General features: G+C 26.1%; 1 protein-coding gene across 2 annotated transcripts; it reads left to right on the top strand.

The window, feature by feature from the left end:
* The first annotated feature begins 18493 nt into the window (after window positions 1–18493).
* On the top strand, window positions 18494–21051 carry LOC126901040 (mpv17-like protein). 2 transcript variants are annotated; one of them, XM_050677172.1, is made up of 5 exons: window positions 18494–18629; window positions 19367–19468; window positions 19528–19622; window positions 20416–20528; window positions 20629–21051. In XM_050677172.1, exons 2-5 carry the CDS (start codon window positions 19373–19375, stop codon window positions 20844–20846), a joined length of 522 nt encoding a protein of 173 aa, XP_050533129.1. In that variant the 5' UTR covers window positions 18494–18629; window positions 19367–19372; the 3' UTR covers window positions 20847–21051. The 2 variants fall into 2 exon arrangements, with proteins under 2 accessions (XP_050533129.1, XP_050533127.1); XM_050677170.1 differs by having other exon boundaries at window positions 19221–19468; window positions 20629–21049.
* The last annotated feature ends 2632 nt before the right edge of the window (window positions 21052–23683 follow it).

Here is a 23683-nt window from a genome sequence, read left to right as displayed (position 1 = left end):
TCCCCTCATTATTCTGCCAACGTTATGTTTAGCTGTCTGCTAATTGTTACCTCTAACCATTAATTGGTTCTTTAACATAATAAAAATTAACCATAAATATTTATGGGTCATCTTTATTTTGACGCGTAAACAAGGCTGCTTCTAAGATATTGCATAAAAGAGAAACCATTATTTCAATAATAACCTCTTACATAGTAGTTTGATATTTCTTTTAGTATAAAATTATACAGTTACCCCTATTTTGAGAAGAGTACTCAAAGTTGTATATCTTCTAAAGCAAAAAATAATATAAATTTATTAAAAATTTAACATAAAAATTATATTTGAAAACATACTTTTGTCGATATTTACTTTGTCAGTATTTAATTTTGCAGAATTCACTGACTTATAGGAAATTTAGAACTGACAGATAACAAAAAATTATGTTAAAAAAAGAACTTTTGTTGATATGACATAAAGAAGCTCAATTACGAACAACATGACCTTCCCAATCTAACTTTTAAAATTACCATAATTCAAAGAATAGTTAACTGGTAATATTTAATATTAAATTTTAATTTTAAAAATCAATTGATAATGTTTTTGAACGATTTAGCAGAAAAACATGAATTAAATGAAGGATATATTTATTTTGTTGATAAGTTTTCAAAAAATATGTTAAACACAATGTTTTACGGTATTATTATTGTGCACTTACATGTAGGTAAATACTGTCAATATTATGATAATAAATATAATTTCTAATTATTAATTTTACATTCTCATACTCACTTAAAATATATACAATATATATGATCTGACCTCAAGGTAATTAACAATAACATGAATTTTTAATTTGAAACGCCCATTAATAACGCTTGTATTTCATTCTAAGGTCAGAAATCAATCAAGTTAGATAATTTTGTAGAAAAAGTTTTTTTTGTTATTTAAAGTTAGATGAAGCAAAACTTTAGCTATACAAAAATAACCTTTTTAACGTAATGACAATCAAAATAAGCAACTGAAAAAATGATTTACTTATATTCTTTCAAAATAAAACTAACTTTTCGTTTGGTATATTCACATTATTTGATAATAAGTATAAAATACTATCAAAATTAATTTAAAAAAAAATTCTATTTTCAATATGACTTTAATATATTACATTTTATTAAGTATTATTTTATTGAACAAATGTTTTGGTAATATATGATGTATTACATGATTTATAATTATTACAAATCACAAGTTTGTTATTGATAACTTTGATATTTTAGGAAAATAACTATTTTTAGTTGAAAAATAGTGTCTGAACACGGAGTTTATAATGATCACTGACCGCCTTTAAAAGTGATAACTTTCCTCCCACGAAGTTCATCATTAGATAAGGTGTTCAATCGTTAGCCGTACAAATGATAAACACGCACTGAAGAAGCGTTAATAAGGTTTAAACGAGAAGAAGATTTTAACTTATATATTTTGTCTTAATAACCATCGATCACGCAATAAAACATCTTTCTCCGGTGATAAACAATTATAAATATCAATGGTAAATAATCTTCACATATTATCGAGCACATTCACTGTCATTCTTAAAGAACCGGTCCTCGACGTCATTCTTGGAATACTTTATGAAGTTTTTCCATAAAGCAATTGTATTTATGTATATGAGTATAATATGCATTTCCTACAGGAAACGTTTTATTAAAATAACATTTTTAACAATTAAACCAAATAATATATTTAGTTTGATGGTATAAATATAAAATACTTTAAAAATTTTTTTTCATAGTTTTCTAATCTTAAAACGTTGGCACTTGATTTTTTTAAATGGTATTTAATCAATAAAATGTTGAACAATAAAAATTTACACAGATTATATCAATTAGTTTAATAATTTAGTAATAGACTATGTGATGAATATTTTAGAATTTTATACGTATCTAATCATGTTTTATTGCGTTAGATTATTGTCTAAGCTCAACATTAATGTCTTTTAAAATTGGCTGTTTATAATGTGTTGTGCTCATGAAAACAGAAATGCCCATTTAGGTACTTAAAAATAATTCTATTTATTCAAATTGAACATCTCTCAAAAATTACCCCGAAACTCTATGTATCATACAAGAATGACGTTACTGAAACTATAAAAATTGTAATCACAGAAGTCACTGTCTAGTCAAATATAAATAAAAAATGTAATATTTCAAACAACCTACGTGATACAATTTTGATATAACGACATAATTCTGTTGTCTTCTTAAAAATAATGCAGTTTGCCTAAATTCTACTTAACTCATTCAGAAGCATTAAACCCTAGCGAGCAGATTTTTTTATTTTTAAGTTTAGTTAAAAACATAAATCTAATTCAAAAAGACTAATAGAGACTAATGATCTCATGACGTGTAGTTCCCGGTAAGCAGCCGGAGGTCAGTAAACGTTTTAAAAGTGTCGTGTAAAACCTCATAGTATGGCTTCTGATTCAAGTTAGGTGGTCCAACGGTTGCAATACTAACAAGTGAAACGTTTTTTAAATAATTCGATTATTAATAGTATAGATTATAGATGATAGATTTTAAAAATATATATTTGTATTAGTACTTAATGAATATACTACTTTACAAAATGCGCAACCAAAAAGTTAAAACATCTTCTAAATTCTTGTGTGCATAAAATAATGTTACGATAATTTTTCATAAATCTGCCCAAAATAAACAACAATTAAGAATTACTCTTTATATAGGTAGCTAATTTATTAACGCTCATTAAGATTTTCTAAAAAAATATCATTAAATTTGTAAGAAATTAATTCATTCTATTTTGTATTTATGTAAATTTATAAAAATATATTTTTAAATCGAATAAATAAAATAATGTTGTTAATTTCTTCCATCTGACTTTTATATATCTGAAACTACCAGTGATTTATCAGACGCTCTCGAATAGGGTCATCTACTAGGGTCACTGTGCTCATCCAATTTCTATTCCTCTCAAAATTCATATACACATTATCATTGTCTTATTATAACTGTATGCATTAATGCAAAGTGAAATCACATAATATAGAAAAACAAAAAAATCTCTTACATCAAACGTAAATATTTTAACTTCTAAACACGTATGCTGCATAATGAACATCATATAAAATTTTTTTAAATCATCATAAAAATTAAGCATTAACAATTGCTGGATAAAATAAAATTCAAGGCATTTGATAAAAGCTATACGATAATATTTAATAGTTCAAGATCATTGGTGTTTGGAGAACGCCAAAATATTACTTTCTTAACTTAGTTCACATTCTAATCCTCATTTTATTCTTAATAAATCACCCTATATACATATATAGTATCTGAAGTTGATTTATCANTATATTCGAGTATATATTTTTTAATGCAAGTTCCTTGTACGTATCTTATAAATCATTAATGTTTGTGTTATTTAATACCATGTATTAGCAAACATTAAAATATTGAGTTCTTGTACAATAATGATAAATGATTATAGTATCAATTATAGTATTTATAATAAACATGGTCAACAAATATGTTCTCATGACATATCTCAGTGCCAATGTAAAATAGCGGTTAGAATAATTAAAGAAACACTACTTTTGTTTGTTTACTGTAAGATGCCATTTGGTAAAATTCTTCATGTTTGCTATGGTTTTATGTAATATTTATTCATACTTATTTCCAATTCATCACATGAATGTCTAAAGTAAAGAAGCTATTATAGTTCGTGTCACCTGTAAACATAACCATTAGAGATTTTAAGTGTATGTGAGATAAAACCAGACGTTATGGAATGTTTGCAGCTATTTGATTGTTTCGACATTTCAGAAACACTTAAGTTATTCACATTTTTGGGGTTCGATATTAAGAGTAGGTACAAGATTTGTGGTAGTCTTTTATAATAATTCAACTCAAAATCTTAAGGTATTTTTTTTTAACTTTGGAGAATTAAAATTTTTTAATTATGACATCTTCTAGTGATATATAACACTACATAACCAGCATTTGACTTATTTTTGAAAAAAGTAAATGGTGATTTCATTAAGAAGTATTGGGTTACAACTTTCATAATACCTTTAAAGGATTACCCGCATAAAAAAATATGATACACATAAGTTATTTTTTATTAATCAAATAATATAATTTATATTCTCCTCGAAAAAATTTATCTTCAACTGTTGATAATACTCCACAATTGTCCTTAGAAAAGAAAGAATCAAAGTGAAATACTACATAGAGATCTGTCTATTATAACATCCATTAAAATATACATTTTAATAAAACTATTTTGTTTTCCCCTAGTTCCATTATTTAAATCACTGCTGTAAATGTATTATTTCTTTTTCCCATTTAAAAATAGGTCATAACCTTTTACTAGTTTTTGCCTTCAAGCTAAATTTAAATTCTATTCTCTTTTGTCATTTACACGTGGAGGAGATTTTTGGTAATTCATCTTATTATTTATTTCATTGTTCCACCCTCGCATTTAATAGATCTGTCATTTTTAACTTTTACGCTTCTCGTGTCATCTCTTATCCTGATTCTATTCTATTTCTGAATTATTGTAGCTGCACTATTTAGTTCTCCATATATTTTTATTTTTTTCACATTCTTTATAAGTATTTATGTAAATCTTCGTGCTCATCATAGACTATAACTTTTAATTTTTAATATACTCATTTTTGTACATAAATATTTTATATCTTAATATTCTAAATTCATATACTGTTAAACTCAGGTTTTAGTGTTCTACCACAACAATTAATTCTTTAGTTTTCGAGCCACGATATATTTTTTTAACTTTATATATATATATATATTGTTAAAATAAAAAGAAAGTTAGGAAACATTGTGTCCAAAACATATTTCTGTAAAAATATTTTTTCTGTGCATTGTTAAACATCAAATTGCTATACAATGCAAAAACAGTAACACACCAATATGAGTTTAAATTATTCTGTATGGGCGTTTAAGTCTCCATTTAACGACCGGTCAACATATAACTTGGTTTTGGTAAGAGTTCACATTTAAAACAACATTGATCTCGAAATAATAACACAAACCTCTAAAAACAACAATTATTCATAAGTTATATCCGATACCAACAATTCCGTTCAATAATTTTAATAAAAAAAGTTATTCAGCTAGCTGATTAATTTAAGAGTTGCAGCTCTTAGATTAAAGAAATGAATTGGTATAGAAAAATTTTCAGTTTGCTGTTAATATGCATATATGAACGTGGTTTTGTTACATACTATAGTATGTAATTATTGCGTTTATATAAATATAGCCCAATGACATGCAAATAATGTTTTATTATCATCTGTGAATGTCATTAATTAAATATGCGTATAAACTAAAACTCCTTAATTGTTGTTTCAATAACTCAATATTTTATTAAAAAATTAATAGAACAATTTTTTTAAATACTATATTTTCTCCGATTTGTTATTAAAAATGTTTACTGCATTATAGTAAACATTATTTTAATTTAAATTTTTTCAATAGGAATATTGAAGTATATATATTGAATATATTATATATTTTAAATTAATATTATATTATTGTTCAAATTGATAAAAGTTTATCATAAATATATGTTTCTATTAAAAAAATAAATAGAATTACTTATATAAATATAATTTAATTAAAATAATTTAAAATGTTTGTTAATGATGAATAGTTCTCATGAGTTTCAACAAATCCTGGATTTAAATTTTGTTAGGTTACAATTGTTCGTAATTGGAATCTAGAATATTTAATTGGGTTATGATATAAAAAATAATTCGAAAAATGATTAAACTTAGCAAACAATTTTATTTGATTGTGTCATTAAAGTACCATTTGTTTAAACATTTTTAAACTACTTTATTGAACTTGGGAATGAATTCAAGCCCAGAAATTTTTAACTAACAGTTCTCTACCAACAAACAGAACTTGTCGTATCAGTAAAATTAAGACAAAAACTGTTATTAATGTAAATTACTTAACGCATACCAGAATAATTTCTAGCTTTTTTTTTATTCTATAAAAATTAACTGTTAATTTTATATTCTTTAATTTAGTATTGCTCAGTAATAAAAATGAGATGTAAGTTAATAAAATGAATCACTTTTAATATAAAGGTTAAATGTACTTTTACATATATTATTCAAAGTTTCACTTCATATACACGAAAAACATGCAACTAAATATTAATAAAAAAAATGTTTGACTGCATTTTTTTCAATATCACATCCTCTTAAATCAATTATTACATGTTTTACCGTATGGTAATACATTCTATGTAATGTGGACGATGATGATCAAACTGGTACAGGTTTTGTAGGATTCTTATCAGTTCCTTATAATGATCGTCACCATTGAGAGTTACCATAAAATTTTTCTGGAAAAAAAAAATGCTTCTATTAGATATTTATTTAATAACATTTTTATTCATCTGATATACTAATTTTAGTATTTTTGTTTCAAATTATTATGGAATATTACTTTTTATTTTTTATAAAATAAAATATAGCAATTTATAATACATGTTGTTATAATGTATGTTAATAAACTTAAACTCTACCACCTCTATCATTCATTATTCTAAAAAAGTATGATTGTTGAAATTTTCCATAAAAAAATATTTCTTGTTAGTTATGATTATTTTCAATAGATTTGCATATGATTTATTGAAATTAATTTCCTACAGCTTCAAACGGAATTTTTAAGATTTTAGATTTTTAACTAAAGTTTTCTTAATCTTATGATTCGATTTATGTAAATTCATTGTTGTATTTACGACTGTTAGTAGCTATAAAAATAAAATTTAGCACTTAAAATTGTACTAATAAATTTTAATTATTAAAAATATTATGACAAGTCTTATTTGCGATAATTTTCGTGTCTATTAAATGCAAAAATTATTGGAAATTTCCATTTATTAAATATTTTTTGTGTTTTAAACGTTATAATATAATAGTAGTAGACCTATGTCCGTCGCGACCACTATGCCTTTTTAATATAACAGTTTAATTAATTAACAGAATGTTAAATAGAATTAGATATTTTATGCAATTATAATAACATATGTTTTAAATTGTTCTTAAGATAACTACAATTTCTTAAATTTCATTTTATAATTTTTAATCAGAAATATAAGATTACCACTCTCACGGGTGAATAATGATAACTGGGACTGTCTTTTTCCCTTACATATTTTACATGTGCATTTAAATTAAAAATTCCATTATCCACTTGTTTTAACTTTATTGCTTTTAAATTCAAAGCAGACGTGTTACAGACAAATAGCAATATGTGAATAACGAGCAGAGGACGTGCATCCTAATCATTTAGCCGCGCCTAATAATCATATGCCCAGCTAAGTTGAGCAGGTTTCCAATTTCACACTATTTACTTCCAACACTATACGTTCAAAGACAAATTATGACTAAAGAAGATTACTTTAAAGCCGTTTGTTAAAGTCTGCCGTTAAAGAACCTTATTTAAATAATATTCAGCGTGTAAAAACTATTGTAAATGGTTTAATTCTTACATGTTACTTTCGAGTATTTCCTATTTCATTTAGGTACGGTTACACCTTGGATACCTACGAGAGTAATACTAAGTGATGTGGTAAATATACTTAAACGCTACCGCCCCTATCATTTATTATTCTGAAGAAATATGATTGTTGAAATTTCACATGAAAAATTATTTCTTGTTGGTTATGATTATTTCCAATAGATTTGCATCTAATTTATTGAATATAATTTCCTATAACTTTAAACAGTATTTTTAACTAAAGATCTCTTAACTATAACCTGAATACATTGTTTTTGGTTGCAAGTCTAGATAATTATTGATTTTGAAATATAAAAATCAAATGTTCTTACAACAATTGTATTAATATAAAATTTACATCATAGTTCAGGTTATATCACAATAAATACTAGATAATTTTACAATATGGGATTTTCTGGTCAAACTATAAGATAATTCTTGACAAAAATACAGTTTAACCAAACTAATTGATATCATGCATTCAAAAATTATTTTCTAACTCACTTGCCTTTTATGGGTAATATGTGTTGTGTTCACATAACACAAATCAGCCAACTGATTGATAACACCACCGGTATAGTTATCAATCAGGTAACAGTTAGCGGTACAGGTGATCCGTAGTGACCGTCGTACGTAAACTAGATAGAAGGTACTGGTATACTCGTCGACGTCACAGTGTTAATTATTTAATTGTACGACCTTATCATTAGACCCCTTTAAAAATCTAAACTTTCAATTTTATCTGGACAATTTTTATTAGAATGTACCAGACACCAGAGTTGAAGATTATTCGATTGTTCCGCGGTAAGATATGGTTAATCCGGTAAAAAAATTCAGCCTTCAACTAGATAACACAACATTTTGGAAAATTTGGAAGAATCTGATTTTATTAGCGGTTTGAAAAATCGCCAAAAGATTCAGACAAGGCGTGAATTCTCGACTATTTGTATTGTTTTCAATTATTTGTTAAGGTTGATATTTGATTATATTTTTAATCATTTTGTGTACTAAAACAAAAATATCGACCAGTTTTATAAAATATTCCACTTTTGTTGAGTTTTTTAATAATTTATTTTATAGTACAAAATATACTTAAAAACAATAATTCAGAGTCATGTGCTTCAAGTTTGTAATTAAAAGCAATGGTATTATTCCAACACAACTTCCTACAATACAATATAAACATGTTGAGTGGTAATATTTTAAATTTTAAATCACATTAAAACACATTTATGAAACACTTAAGGTGTTGAAAACCACATGATCAAATTGAATTTTTAATCGGCCAAACGAGGCATTAATCAATAAATAAGTCAAATAAGTAATAATATAAGCCTTTCGTTTAACGCGCGTAATCGATAAAATAATCACTGCTGGGTGTATAATAAACAAAACAGTATTTTTGAACGCGCTTTCTTAATCCGACATAGTGTTCAACCACAGGGGATTTGTTGAGTAAAAATAATATATGTACTCAAAACGCGGTTTATTAATAAGATCTGCCAAAAAACGGCAATGCCGCTGTTTGATTTGCGACACTGTTCAGTACAATATTAATGTTTCTAAAAAAAGTATTTGGATGAGTAGAAGGTCCGTAATCGATTATAACGGACTATCAAGCCACATATTATAGCCACAATATAACACGTACATACTTTCTACTGGTACTGCTGTTGTGAAATCTAATAATTTCCATTTTAAATTGAACGCACCTAAATCATATTACCGTCAAATGAAGAAATGAAAAATTTTTATATTAAAATTTTTAGGTATATGTGTATGCGGACGATGATAAGAAGCGGCGGCGCGTGTCATCTCGGTTTGAGTAAGTGCTTGCAGTATATCTCGCTGACCAACGATGATTTATGCTGTCGATAAATTATTGTCGGTTAAAGAGAAGAGGACGCCGCCAATATGTATCTGCAGGAGTGGTACAGAAATAATCTTCTTCGTAGGCTGTGTGGGAAACTCTTGCAAAACGACGTTTTATTATTTCATTGTTCCGTTTTACCACTACCACGTTTTATAGGCTCAGTGCATTGTTTTTTACTCGGACGGAATGTGAAGAGGACCTATCTTGACGCGATGACATTTCGCCCATTGTGCCAGTTGTTCATATTCAAATATTCTATATATGTGAATATACGTTTGTGTACTGATTGTAAGCACATAAGTCGACCGATTTCCTTGTATGAATCAAACAACTTACCGAAGACGGCTGCTCGACGATTAGCCTTTCAGACGTCATCGCGCAATTCTCTAACGTTCTTCATACAGACAACAATAATTTACATACTTAACGGGCATCATAGATGATTCCATTAAATTCCGAACGTCTATTCTGATTTAATTAAAATTATACTCTGCTTTCATACAATGCATATGAGTTATAAAGAAAAGGTATGTTAAGATCACCAATTTTCCATTTCCAGTGTTAAAAAAAAGTTACTTGAAAATTGAATTATCTATAAATTTTCATATAAAATCACGGTTGGATTACAAGTTCAAGTGGTGGGCGTTATCTGGACCAAATGAGCATGAAATCTGTCCATAAAATTAAAGTGCATTAGCGTGTTAAACTTCATTGACCACGAAGTATGATATTTCTTTACACCAGCTGTGTAAGAGCAGATGAGTACTTTTACACATTATACAAATAATATGTTCAATGATCGGTATTCATTTAATACACGGACTCCACTTCTTTTGGTTTGCTAACAATATCCGTAACCATAACGATCAATTATCTATTTTATGCACCACGTAATACAAATAAACAATAATAATAAAACTAAAGAGTAACTTTTTACATTAATTTTGTTATAATACGTTCGAAACGTAGGAAGATTGCAGCTTCACGAAGAGACGTCTAAAGTAAAGAATTAAAATCCAAGTTTACATACAAATTGTGCACATAGTGTCATACAGAATACATAATATTGTTATTTACAATACGATAAAATATATTATATTATACTAGTGTCGTTTTTAAACGCGTCTCTCTTCCTACGCGTGTTGTGTGATCTTATTGAAAATAATAAAACATGTATCACATTATAAAACATCTACACGTTGTTTGCATAATATGAAAAACTATTAAACAGCTTTACTTTACTTGTCAATTACAGTTTTTAAATTAAAACTTCATCATATTTACATATGTTTTAAACTAATGACTAAAAAATACCTATTATTATTTATAGAATATTTTTCGGTTTAGATAATCATATTCTTTTGTAATCATTATAATAAAGGTACAAATTTAATGAAGAATCAAAGCAACTGCGGCTCTTACGATTTTCACTCTGATTTTATTAAACCTGTCATATCATGTGTCTTGTTAGGGTTGAGTTAGTAGCTCGACTACCGTTCTAAATATGATCAGTCATCGTATCCAATTGAAACGTTACACATACATTGATTGATTTGCTTATACCACAATAAATGTTATCTAAATAATAGAGTGAGTTATCTCTTAATTATTATTTTTTAGTTCATTAACTTGCGTGAAGAATATTGGTATTACAATACAGTCGTTATGAACTAAAGTCTCACTAATAGTATTACTTGTATTATTACCTTCAAACTCGTTATTTTATCTTCTGACAATCACTATAGTAGTAAAAATAGTATTATAATTTATAAATTAAGCATCATTAAGTTTAAAGATAAAAAATACTTTAAAAAAATTGTTAAAAATTAACCAGGTTAAATTATCACATAATTGTAATAAACCCGATTTGGTTTGGTGATTTATCGAAAAAATTTTGTAGGACTTCTTTAATTGAAGACTCGTCTTATAAATATTTGAGTCTATTATAAAATATGTAAGATCTTAGCTGTTATCCAAAATCTGATGTCAAATTTTACTTGTTTTTAGGCCCAATCTAGTGCTTATTGGATGTTGCACTAAAAATTCAGTCTAATAATTGTATTAAAATCAAGACTTTTTAGTGTATTATGCGTTTTGTTTTTTAATATGATAACCATTTTTCATTATAAACGTTTTAATTATTTTTTCATAACAACGTCAATTATTTATTTTTTATTCAATGTTTTCCATAAATATTATTATGCAATTTATTTTTGTATTTTATTGTTATTTTATATTTTTACTTTATACATTTTATTTTTCATAATTCATCAGACTTTAGTTATTATTTGATTTTGCATATTTTTATTTAAACTAATTTTGTATTTTTTGATAAACATTATTTTTCGTATTCCATTTTTTAACATTAAAATCATAAAATTTTGAAGTCATTATTAAAATAAAATAAATGTATTGACTATACGATATTGGACTATATCATAATAATATTAGTAATGCATACAACACTCATGCGACTACATGTGTATTAAGTAAAACGATATTTATTACACATTTAATACAATTTTAAAAAATAGGAGTTAAATAGAACAAATTCAATATATATATTAAAAAAAAAAAAAAATGTTATGGCGCTCACTTAATTCAACCAGATTATATATAAATTTTCGAATTTTTCTGATGTTTGAAATTTATTTTTAATTTTCCTATCATAAATGTAATATATGCAACTAATCTTATAATATATCAACAGTAATAAAATTAGCTCAAAACCAAATTTAATCGACATATAAAATTAATTATAATAATAAATATAATTAAATAAATTATAATTTATCAACCAGAAGATTGGTTGGGCGCCAGCCAACATCAATTGAACTGGTGTATACGTAGCAAAGTGTTAAGTTCAATGGTTTTCCAATGCTTTCAGCTCTAGTGACATGGTACTGCTATAAATAATTTCATACGCACACCAATTCGTGAGCTTATAGCGACTGGCCAGCATACTAATTGTCACTAAGTGTAATACAAAGTTTGAACTTAAAGTGATTCCTGTGAATAGAAAACACTGTGTTGTTCTTATGGAATGTCCCGCCGCATATATAAAAATAACAGGTCTGTGTTTAACAACTTTTGAGTTGAAAATTCAACCAACAAGCGAAGAATATTTGAAATAAAATGATATATTTGTTGATAATAGTTATTGCTGTGATAAAACGATGGCGTCCAAGTGGACGGAGGAGGTCGTGCGTGTCCTGTTGGCAATCAATCACGCACTGCGTACGTATTACTTTGCAGTGCAGTAGTGGCACAGTAGAAGTAGATCGACACAGTATAGTATTAGCAATAGCGTAAGATGCCTGTGATTTGTCACTAAAAGCGGCCTGATTAGTTATTCAGACGTTTGAATGGACACCCGACCAGCATTGCTATTCTTTTTCTATAAAATACGTTATTGTACGATCCGTATAGTAGTCATACTCAAGTCACACAACCCGGCCAACATACAAACACTTGTACATATATATATACATAGACACGTTGGACTGTTTTGTCGTCAGGTATCGTCCGTATGACGAGTAACAACTTCGAATAAATAAATGAAACGCAATCCAAAAAATGTACTACATTATAGAGAAAAGAGGAAATGTATAAAGATTTTTACCACGACAATTTGCATCCAAACCAGATTGGAATCTGTCAAAGTGGTACTAATATGAATTTCGTTATGGAAAAACGGGAATAACGCCACTACTGATACTCTAACGAAAATGGTTACCCATTTCTTCATATATACCAGCAATTACAAAATCTAGGCTAGAAATTAGATATATGAAAGAACGCATTAATTACAGACAAAAAAAAACTTAAAGTAAATATGCCAAGTAGCACTGAATTAATTGTATACAGTGTTCAACAAGTATTTTTAAAGGGTACAAGTTTTATTCTTGTCAAAAATTATATCTAATTGAATTTCGTATATTCAAATTTATTGATCGCTTTGTGTAATTAACAGATAGTTTAATCGAAATAATTTCAGATGGTTATGATTGATATTTTAAGAAGTATCTATTGAAAAGCCTATACACAATATTTCGAGAAAAGATTCTAAACAATAAAATTGTTGTCAATATAATTATTTTTAAGTTAAATTAGTTTACTTTTATTATAATTTCACGAATGTATAGTTTTGGGCTAACTAAATTATAAAACGTATGAATATTAGCTCGAATTAAATACAACAAATAAAATCATTATCATTTTTTGCTTAATAACAAGTATCAGTTAATAAAAATTGATGATACAGTCGAATAATAAGTTAAAATCATAACTGTTTTATAAAATACAACGCGAAAATATATCATTATACGTCAGTTCATAGGACGTTACTTCGTAGGTATAATTATTTACTAAAATGATAAATTCATTTAAATCTTTTTTATATTGAAGATAAAAGAAAAATCAGCTAATCTTGCACGTCGGTGGTGAATAAGGAAGAGGTTACTGTGAGGTCGTGCGAATCGATACTATCGTCTTCATCATCATTATCATCTATTTTATAGGCGGCACTTGATTGTTAGTATTCAATAGGCAATTGGGTGATGACCAATCACAGAAAAATATGGTATCCGATTCGTGATCGATAACCAATATCACCTTTGTACAGATCTGATGTAATTATAAAAAAAGAAAATTACTGTTTTTTTCAAAAGGTAGGGTTTAACTTTGGTCTGTTATTTTCAAGTTGAAGATAATTGTTTAACATTTTTACATATACAGTTGCATCTAAATTGGTACAATGTACCGAGTAAAATGTATATACATTGCAATAGAATCCTAAAAGCACATAATACTGACTACACATTTTTTTATGTTTAAACAAATATTTCATACTCTAACTGACCACCAAATGCGTATACAAAATAATCAGGGTGATCGATTTATCGTTAACGACTAAATATCTCCTAAAAAAAAATAATTTTTAAAATAAAACAAATATTATTTTTTTTAGTACTATTTAGTTATTAATATGCAAGTGAATAAGTATTTTTAAGTCTTGTTCTTATCCCTTATAATAGTAACAACTTATTTTTTGCGCTAAACACATACAGTATGTGTTTAGCGTTGATAATGGTAACATTGTTTCCGAAATACGTATCCGCGATTCTTTAATAATTTTTTATGCTTTTTTGAGTTTATAATTTTAAATATTTTTTAGTTTTAAATTAATAATATTTTTTAATATAGTTTTTAATCTAAATAATATTAGACACAAGTGATCAATTTGTATTATATAACACGCATATTTATTTCATATAATAGAAATTTATCTAACTAAAAAACAATGACTATTTGGTAACAACTTTTGAACCAGTACATTGGAATTTATTACCATTCTAAATGATGAATGGAGGAGAGGTGCCGGTACTCCCATTTTTACTACTACACTATTACTTCTCCCATCTAGTTATAAAAATGTTAGTAAATTTCGAAATATTTTTAAATTTATATTACTTGATACATTTTTTTCAGGTAACAAATATTATTGTTTCTTATCATCATTTTTGTTGACTGGTCGGATAAAGGAAAATTCATCATTTAGTAACAATTAGAAAATAACAACACAAGATGAACCATAAAGTGTTAATAATGACATCATCATAAATCAATGGATAGTAGTTTTAATGACATTGATAGTATACTTTTAAATAATCGACTTACTGCATCATTTAAACTCATTATCTGTTGCAAAGTGATAAGTTTGATGTCACTTAAAAAAATGTTCATACTTTTACAATTTATAAGAAAAATACATTATGAAAATATAGATATTGTCTTTCAAAATTTTTATTTTATTACGTTATCATGATTCAATGTCATCATCTTATAGATGGTACCACTTCGCGACCTTTGTTTACAAAGTGGAGAGTGATAAAGTTCGGGTCACTTGATTTGCCACCTACTCTTGACCTTGTATCCTTACTAAGTATAACTTCCACATAAATCTATAAGTACTCTCATAGCTTAAGTCTTTGCTTTACATTAAATAACGCTAGCATCGCCATACACGACACAAAATCGTGCCCTCAGTGCAGGGTGCAAAAATAAAAGCAAAAGAAAATTACGATTTGTATTGTTGCTCAGAGATTGCATACTTGAAATCCTCCTAAGCGATCCACTTAACGCGTTATTTGTATCATTGTTATTGTTCTTACACATCTTTTGCATACCAAACATTGCTTACTTACGAGAACCGTAGTAGTAGTTATCTGTGACATAAGATCGAAAAACATACAATATGCGTATGTCCGTGTTGACTTATCTTAAGTCTATCGCGTGAACGTGCTATACACGAATGATACAAGCATATGAAGATAACAAAAGCTAATGTAATGTATTGGCAAAAAATTAATAAAACTTTTTATTTGATAAAGATATAACAAAGCCAATTGTTAAACTTTTATTTGAAAATTAAATAAATATCAAAAATCTTGTATAATAAAAATAAATTTCTTTTATAAAATTTGGTGAGAAATGTTATTAGCTTGAAATTTTACTGAATTTAGATATAATGCTGTTTTTTTTCCAAACGGATACTTTCTAAATTTGACTATTTAAATAGCCGAAATCTGATAGGTATTTTAAAGGGTTATTAGCTCCCAAAATGTTGATTTAGTTTATATTTGTTTATAGTTAAGTAATAAAATATTTGAAGGGGTATCAAAATCGAAATCCCTTATAAATGATTAATTATAATACTAAAGTTGTCGCCACCCGTACAATTCAAAGTGCATAACTGTTATAAAATTAACTATATAATTATTAACTCTTGTGAATATTGATAGACTCAAGCGTATTTATAACGTTTGACTAATGTCTGTCTATTGTTGTTCAACATGTATATGTCATCAGTTTATGAATGCATTTAAAAAACGATTGAGGCCCTTATTATGAGCACAATGGTATTAAACTGTGTATGAACAAACGCTATAAGTACTTCTCTCAGTTTTCGATATCATTCGGTAACACTCAAGTCAAAGAATTCTTCGCAAATCATATACATACAAACGATATGAGAAATAAGATATTTATCTCATATTGTTACATTTGACCCCAATCTCGGTCTTAATTGTAAGTTAGGTCTGTGTGTGACCAATAAGGTAACAAGCAGATCAAGTATTTTAGATAACAATTAAAGTGTTTATGAAAAAACGTATACATTGACCATTATATTGCTTCATGTATAACTCATATAAAAAGTATTGATTAAAAAATAATGATAAAAATATTATATATATATGAGCAATATACTTGGTATTAATATATTTAAAATGACGCACTCTCTGACCAAATAAACTTCTATTGATTTCCTACTCGTTAAGGCTAAGGCTTAAACAAGACTAAAATACCAAAACTTTAAATGATTTACAAAGAAATAGTCAAATCAAATAACTATTTAATCAATGTTAATTATTGTATGAACTTTATAATTTAATTTACATAAAATTAATTTTTTTAACACATAAGTGTCTCGGATTATTGTAAACAATTGAATCACATTACTACATAGTCCCATTACTAGAATCCATTGTAAACAAGCATTTTACATATGAAATTCTAATTAAAAAAAGTTTTACTTGCGGACTGAAACCTGTTAAGCATAAAACTAATATTATTATCAAAACTAATATTAGTTGTGATATCAATTTTTCTATTGTTGTGATAATTATTTTACATTAATCATGATAAATTCATCGGAGATAATAAACTTTAAATGGCGGTGGCCGAAATATTACAAAAATATGTAGTATTTTTTTTTGTAATACAAAATCCTGAACTGTTTTCGTTTATCCATTAATCAATGATCTTCTTAAATTTACATTCTGTCTTACGCAATCAGGAAAACGCAGAAGTGCTATAAGACTTGCAGATACTCGCGCTTACGAAAATGATAAAATTCCTGTATAAACATCCAAGATGAATGATATTAAAAAAGCATATTTCCTCAGTATTTAACTTAAATAATAAAAATGTGCTGTAATTAAGGTGTATTAATGTATTATAATAATTACGTACATGTTCTGGAATGACGTTTGTCACATGATTATGAGCTGCTGCTGCTGTTGCAGAAATGACCTGCCGTATTAATTGTCAACGCGAGTAAAATATACATTTTTTTGTTCTGAGCATAAACTTATGCGAAACACGAATGAATCTTATTGCTGTTGATAATTTATAGTGTTAGAGGTGTCGAGCCACACACGAAGAAAACGCTTTATCCAGTGATCTATGACCGGTTGGCTATCGCGATCAATCTTTTGCCAGGCAAAAAGGCGGCGTGCCGGTCGAACGCGATTTTCTCTCCACACACATACATTTGAAGACAAAAAGGTCCATTTTGCGACTCATTATTCATTTTGTACCACTTGTAAGAACTATAAAAATAAACACCACAACAAAGATCCTCCTCCGCGCAAATAAACACGAGCATGCACAATATGTCGTACGCATACGTCGAAATGTATAATATGTGAAATACTGATAATACACTCGCAGTACACCATGTTATAAGTTTTAAGGTATTTGTGTATCGACAAATATTATAGAAGCACATTTTATAAGAAAATTTGCACTTGGAGTTCATAGTGTTCATAGTGCATTATTAATATTCATTACGTTATAATCACTGATGATTTCCATCAATAGCCTATTACTTGTACTATATTTTTTAATGCTATTACTCAGTTTTGTTTATACGGTACCTATATTTTATTATTTTTTGCTTATATGACTTTCTTCTGAACGCAAATAGGGTTCTACGAGTATTGTTGTTTTATGTGCGTTACATACAATATTTAACAATATGAAAAATTTTAGCTAAGTATTCGTGGTGATTAAATTATTTAAGTAAATAAAAGAGTATGACCGTTTGAGAATAAATCCTAAATATTATAATAAACGATAATTTGTGATAAACCAATGTTAACATAGACAACAGTAAATGTAGGGCATATATCTTTCAGCGAAACTATTTTTACCTGCTACCGATTGGCGTTCGCACGACAATGTATTCTTCTGGCACTGATTTACAATCTAGTTTAAAACTAACTTATTCACATCATATGTGATACTACTGTCTGAAATTATTTTTATAAACTTTTATTTTAATTAATCACCTCAATGTGTCATTTACATTACTATTTATTAAAATAAATATAGTGCATTATAATACAAAAATGTAATTGAAACGCAAAAACGATGTGAGTATATTTTATTAGAATAGTAATAATTATTTTTAATTAAATTAAGTTAGAATAAATTTGAAACTGTATCTAGTATAACATCATCAAACAATTTCTATATTCTATTGCTTCAAATGATCTATAAAGGTATATATATCTAATGATAAACAGAGACATCAATTTTATTCAATTCTATATTATATTCATTTTATTAAAGAAATGAGTTAAAACCAATAATTGGAAGATTATATCATAATTATACTAATCAACTGGCATATAATGTCAAATTTCTAAATAAAAAAAATATATAATAATAAAATAAGAGGACTTCTAAAATAATAAATTTGAGTTTAAACGCCTCAATAAAACTTAGTAAAATTTTAACAAGATTGTTTGCTTAATACCATTTTAGTCCCTAGATATCATATAAAAATTTTTTTTGTAAAAAAAAATAACAACAAAATATTAGATTTTTTTTAAGGTGAATTCCGATTTTTGTTATAATTCGGAAATGAAAAAAATATAATTTTATTTAACATAATGTCCTGAAGTATTTCTGTCAGTTAAAAATTATTCAATTTCATTATTTTTGTACATCTCTCATTTCAGATGTATTATGATCTATAATTTGACATTCCATTAGAAAAAATTGTGGTACAGTTTTTTTGTTACAATAATATTTATATATACAACAAACTTATTGAAATTATAAAACAAAATTATTTAAAATGACAAGATTATTGGTTATATTTAAGAAAATCATGAAAAAACATCCTATTTTGCTGAATTCAACAATATATGGAACAATGTACGTCTCTGCAGAATTATTGCAACAGATATTAACCAAACAGATATTAGTTGAGTATAACTTTTCAAGATTTTCTCATTTTTTAATTTTTAATGCATATTATTTTAGAATAAAAATGATCATCCCGAACCAGTAGATAAAGGAGTATTAGTTCGTTATGCAATAATGGGTTCATGCATTACATCAAATATATTGTTTTTTTGGTAAATTGATTCAATAAGTGAATTTTATGTAGAGTCGTTATACTTTAATTCATCTGATGAGTATGAGCGAGTATTCATTTTTTTCTCTTATTTTGATTATAAATTATCGAAAAAAGTTAAAATATACATATATAATATATATATATATATATATATATATATAGTAGAGCCATAGGACAGTTATAAATTTTAATGACAAAATTATGAATTCTTTTGAATAATACAACAATATATTAGGTTTTTAAGTTAGAAATTTCATAAATTTTTGTGACTCTAATTTGAAATAAGTTTTTTTTAATATCTACTGGTTTCCCTTATTTAAGGGAAACTAAAATCATGTTATCAATATATTTAGATTTTCTACAGAAATTATTTAAAAAATAGTACTTTTTCTATGTTTGTAGATTAGCTCTATTAGAAACAAGTCCTAGTTTTGTTTATAAATAAAAAATTTTCCGATTTATTTCTAAATATATCACTACAATTAAACAATTTTTTGAAAGTTCAACCTTTGAAAAAAGATTTATCAGTAAAATATCAAAAAATTTAAATATTTACTTTTTATAGATTATGATAACTGTATAAATTGTATGTTTATAAGTATAGATGTGTAATGTTTAAGTATAGAAATTGAATTTTTTCTGTTTTAAAACTTTTAGTAATTTACGGTAAACTATAAATAAAATTCAAAATAAATTAACAATTTACTCGCTTATAAAACAGGTTAGCTGATGTAAAATGACTCAATAATCGATTTTTAAAACATGAAAAGTTTAATTTTCAAAAAATTTAGGTATAAATGGCTAGACAAAAATTTTATTGGTACTGCACCAAAAACTGTTATAAAAAAATTACTATTAGATCAGTTTGTAATGTCGCCACCTTTTTATGTAATTTTTTACACAAGTAAGTACGAACAAATTTAATGAAAATACGTTTCAACTTTATTAAAAATACATAAATAGATTTATTAAATGATGTTGATTGCACCTAATTATTTTTTTAGCCATGAGTGTTATGGAGGGGAAAAGTAATATTTTTGAAGAATGTAAGAAAAAGTTTGTACCTACTTATAAAATGGACTTCTTATTTTGGCCACCTGCACAAGTTATTAATTTTCTGCTAGTCCCTCCAACCAACAGAATAATTTACATGAGCATGTGTTCCTTTGTATGGATTAATATTTTATGTTGTATCAAACGAAAAGACTTAAATATGTTATGAAAAAAAACTTGATTATACTAATTAACTAGCTATACTTACTTTAACCTAGTAATACTTACCTGGTAACAATTTATTTTTGTTAAAATTTATGAAAATTTAAACGGTATATAAAAAATATTTTACCAAATTCGTCAGTTTTCACAATAATGTGTTTTAAAATTAAGCTATTTTTAAAAGTGTTGTGGTCAAGTAATAATTTTTTTCATAGGTATATTTTTTACACATAGGTGTATAAGGTTTAGGCTTATAAAATTTATTGACACAATTTTTTTTCAATAGCATTATTATTTTTTACGACATTACTTGATTTTTAAATATTATTTTAAGAAGAACCATATAGAGTATTAATTTAAAACAGGTTTTTCTTGTTCGTTAGTACTTGTTAATAAATATTTTTATTTATTCTTGAAATTTAAACAGTTACATATAAATCTGTAAATATTTTACGAAAATTGATATTTACTACACATTTTATTTTTCGGAGGATTATTATTTTTAATTATTAATTTATAATTTAAGTAATGACTCATAATATTGTTTTTTACTCTTACTTATTTGTGTAAAATAAGAATATTATTTTCTCATTACATTCATTCATGAAATACTGTCCCTTTCCATAATTAAAAATTTACACAACTATTCAAAATTTCGAAGATCATAAATAATGCCAAAAAAAAACATGATTATGAGCATGACTGACAATCTTCTACGGACCGAAATATACTCATGACACGGTCTCGTTCACGAAGCCCTCAAATGATAATAACAATATCTGCGGCGGTCGTTTTGAGTGATGTGTCGTATCCGTTTGCACAGTGTTACATACACACAATGAAATTGCGACCGAGCAATCTACAGAGCAAATTGTATTTCTAAGTATATAATTCTACATTTGTGAGTATTTACTGTGCACATACATTTTGTGTTTACGACAAAATACCAGTGGGTATTCTCTTTAGACAATCCGAAGATATCTCACATTTCCAATAACATTTTTAATTTTAAAAGTAATAAAAGTGTATAAAGATATATTGAAACTTATCTAGCTGTCAAAAAAATTCAGCACACAAGTTTTGCATGAAAGAAATAATTGAACTCGTGTTAATTCATACAAGTGCACCACTTTAAATATCAAAAAAATGTATTTATGTATTTCAGAAAGGCGAAAATATAAGAATAAATAATTATGTTCTATCTTTATTAGACAATTAAATTTATAAAATGAATAACATTCGTATATTTATATTTGAGATTGTTTCAAGCGCTTTAATTTCATCGCTGATACTTAAATACTACTTAATATATGAATAAATAAAAAATGTGTAAACAATTTAAAATATTCAGTGATTTTTATAAAAGCAAATAAAGAGTATGGTTAAAGTATTTTCGACAATTTCTACTTGGATCCTTTTGGATTCAGCTGTCATATCATATTTTATCCAAAGTTAGTAAATTTATCTTTTTTTCATTTTTGTATTGCATGTATCAAAATTGAATATAAACAAAAAATCTCTAACATTTAAAGGAAAAAAAACATTTTTGTAATTATATTATCTTACTCAAATAATACAATTTTTTAAAAATTTAATATTTTTTATAACAAGCTAAACGATGTCCGTAATAAATAATTGTGGTGTTGACACATTAAATAAATTTCTCTTGACTGAATCATTTAATATTATTTAACATTAAAACTATTTAATATCAGAATTTTGCAAAAAATCATTTCACTTCAATAAACTTTTTTACGAATGTATTTAATAATATTACACCCATTATATTTTTTCATCTGCTTTAATGATACTACTTTCACCTTTCCGTAAAATAAAATTATAAAAAATAAACTAAACATTTATTTTAATGTTTTTCGCTGGTTATATTCACTATACGTTAGGTAGTATTAAATATATTAAAATTTATTTCATAATTATGTAATTATAATTAAAATTCATAATTAATTAAGGAAAGTGATCCCAATTCGTTAATTTACTCTCTTAAAATATAATTGGATTGTTAGCAAATTTTGAATAACTTGGAGTAATATAAACACTGAGATTTTGAAGGAGAATATGAAATACCTTTTTATACATTTTTTTAAAAATAGATTTTAATGTTTAGACTCCAATATTGTCTAAGGGTTTACTAAATATGACTCAGCTGAATAACTGGCGGTTTTTATAAAAAGAAATAAATAGCCCTTAAAGTTACTGCGGTCATCACGTGCCGCCAAAGTCTACTCGTTGTGTATAAAGGATCTGTTTGTGGTCTTCTTGAGACGCGTAATGTTTAACGAAATTTGATATTTACCACATAAAGCTACAAAAATGATAATGTTATGATTGGCTCATTGTTTCATAGTTGCTGTAATCAAATACTATTTGATAAACATGATAATAATAAAAATTTTATTTTCAAAAATGTTTGTTTCAGTAGTAGAGTCCATAAAAGTTTTTAAAATTTACTATTGAAAGAAGAAATAAAATGGTAAATTATTGTTTATAGACGTTTTTAAACTTTCAACATGCGATATCACCAATTTTCGAAACTTGGCCAACTTGGGGGTAGATAAATTAAGAAAATTTTAATATTTCTATTAATTAATTATAATTTTAAAATTGTACCAAAATTAATTTTTCTTTCAATTAATTGTATTTTTAAGCCTTCAATTCACCTTTTCTCCGTTATGTACTAAAAATCACTTCATTTTCAGCAATTGTTTTAAATAATTTTGTTATTATTTCTATAAATTTTAATAAATTCAATATTAATAGTAAATAATCAATTTAGTTCATAATTTAAGGGCAATATTGTATACAAATATACACGAAACATAAAAA

The sequence above is a fragment of the Daktulosphaira vitifoliae genome, unplaced genomic scaffold (genome assembly GCF_025091365.1).
Source record: "Daktulosphaira vitifoliae isolate Bord-2020 unplaced genomic scaffold, ASM2509136v1 Scaffold_3, whole genome shotgun sequence".
Classification (NCBI taxonomy): Eukaryota; Metazoa; Arthropoda; class Insecta; order Hemiptera; family Phylloxeridae; genus Daktulosphaira; species Daktulosphaira vitifoliae.
The sequence above is the reverse complement of the archived record's forward strand: the minus strand, read 5'-3'. Positions and strand labels throughout refer to the sequence as shown.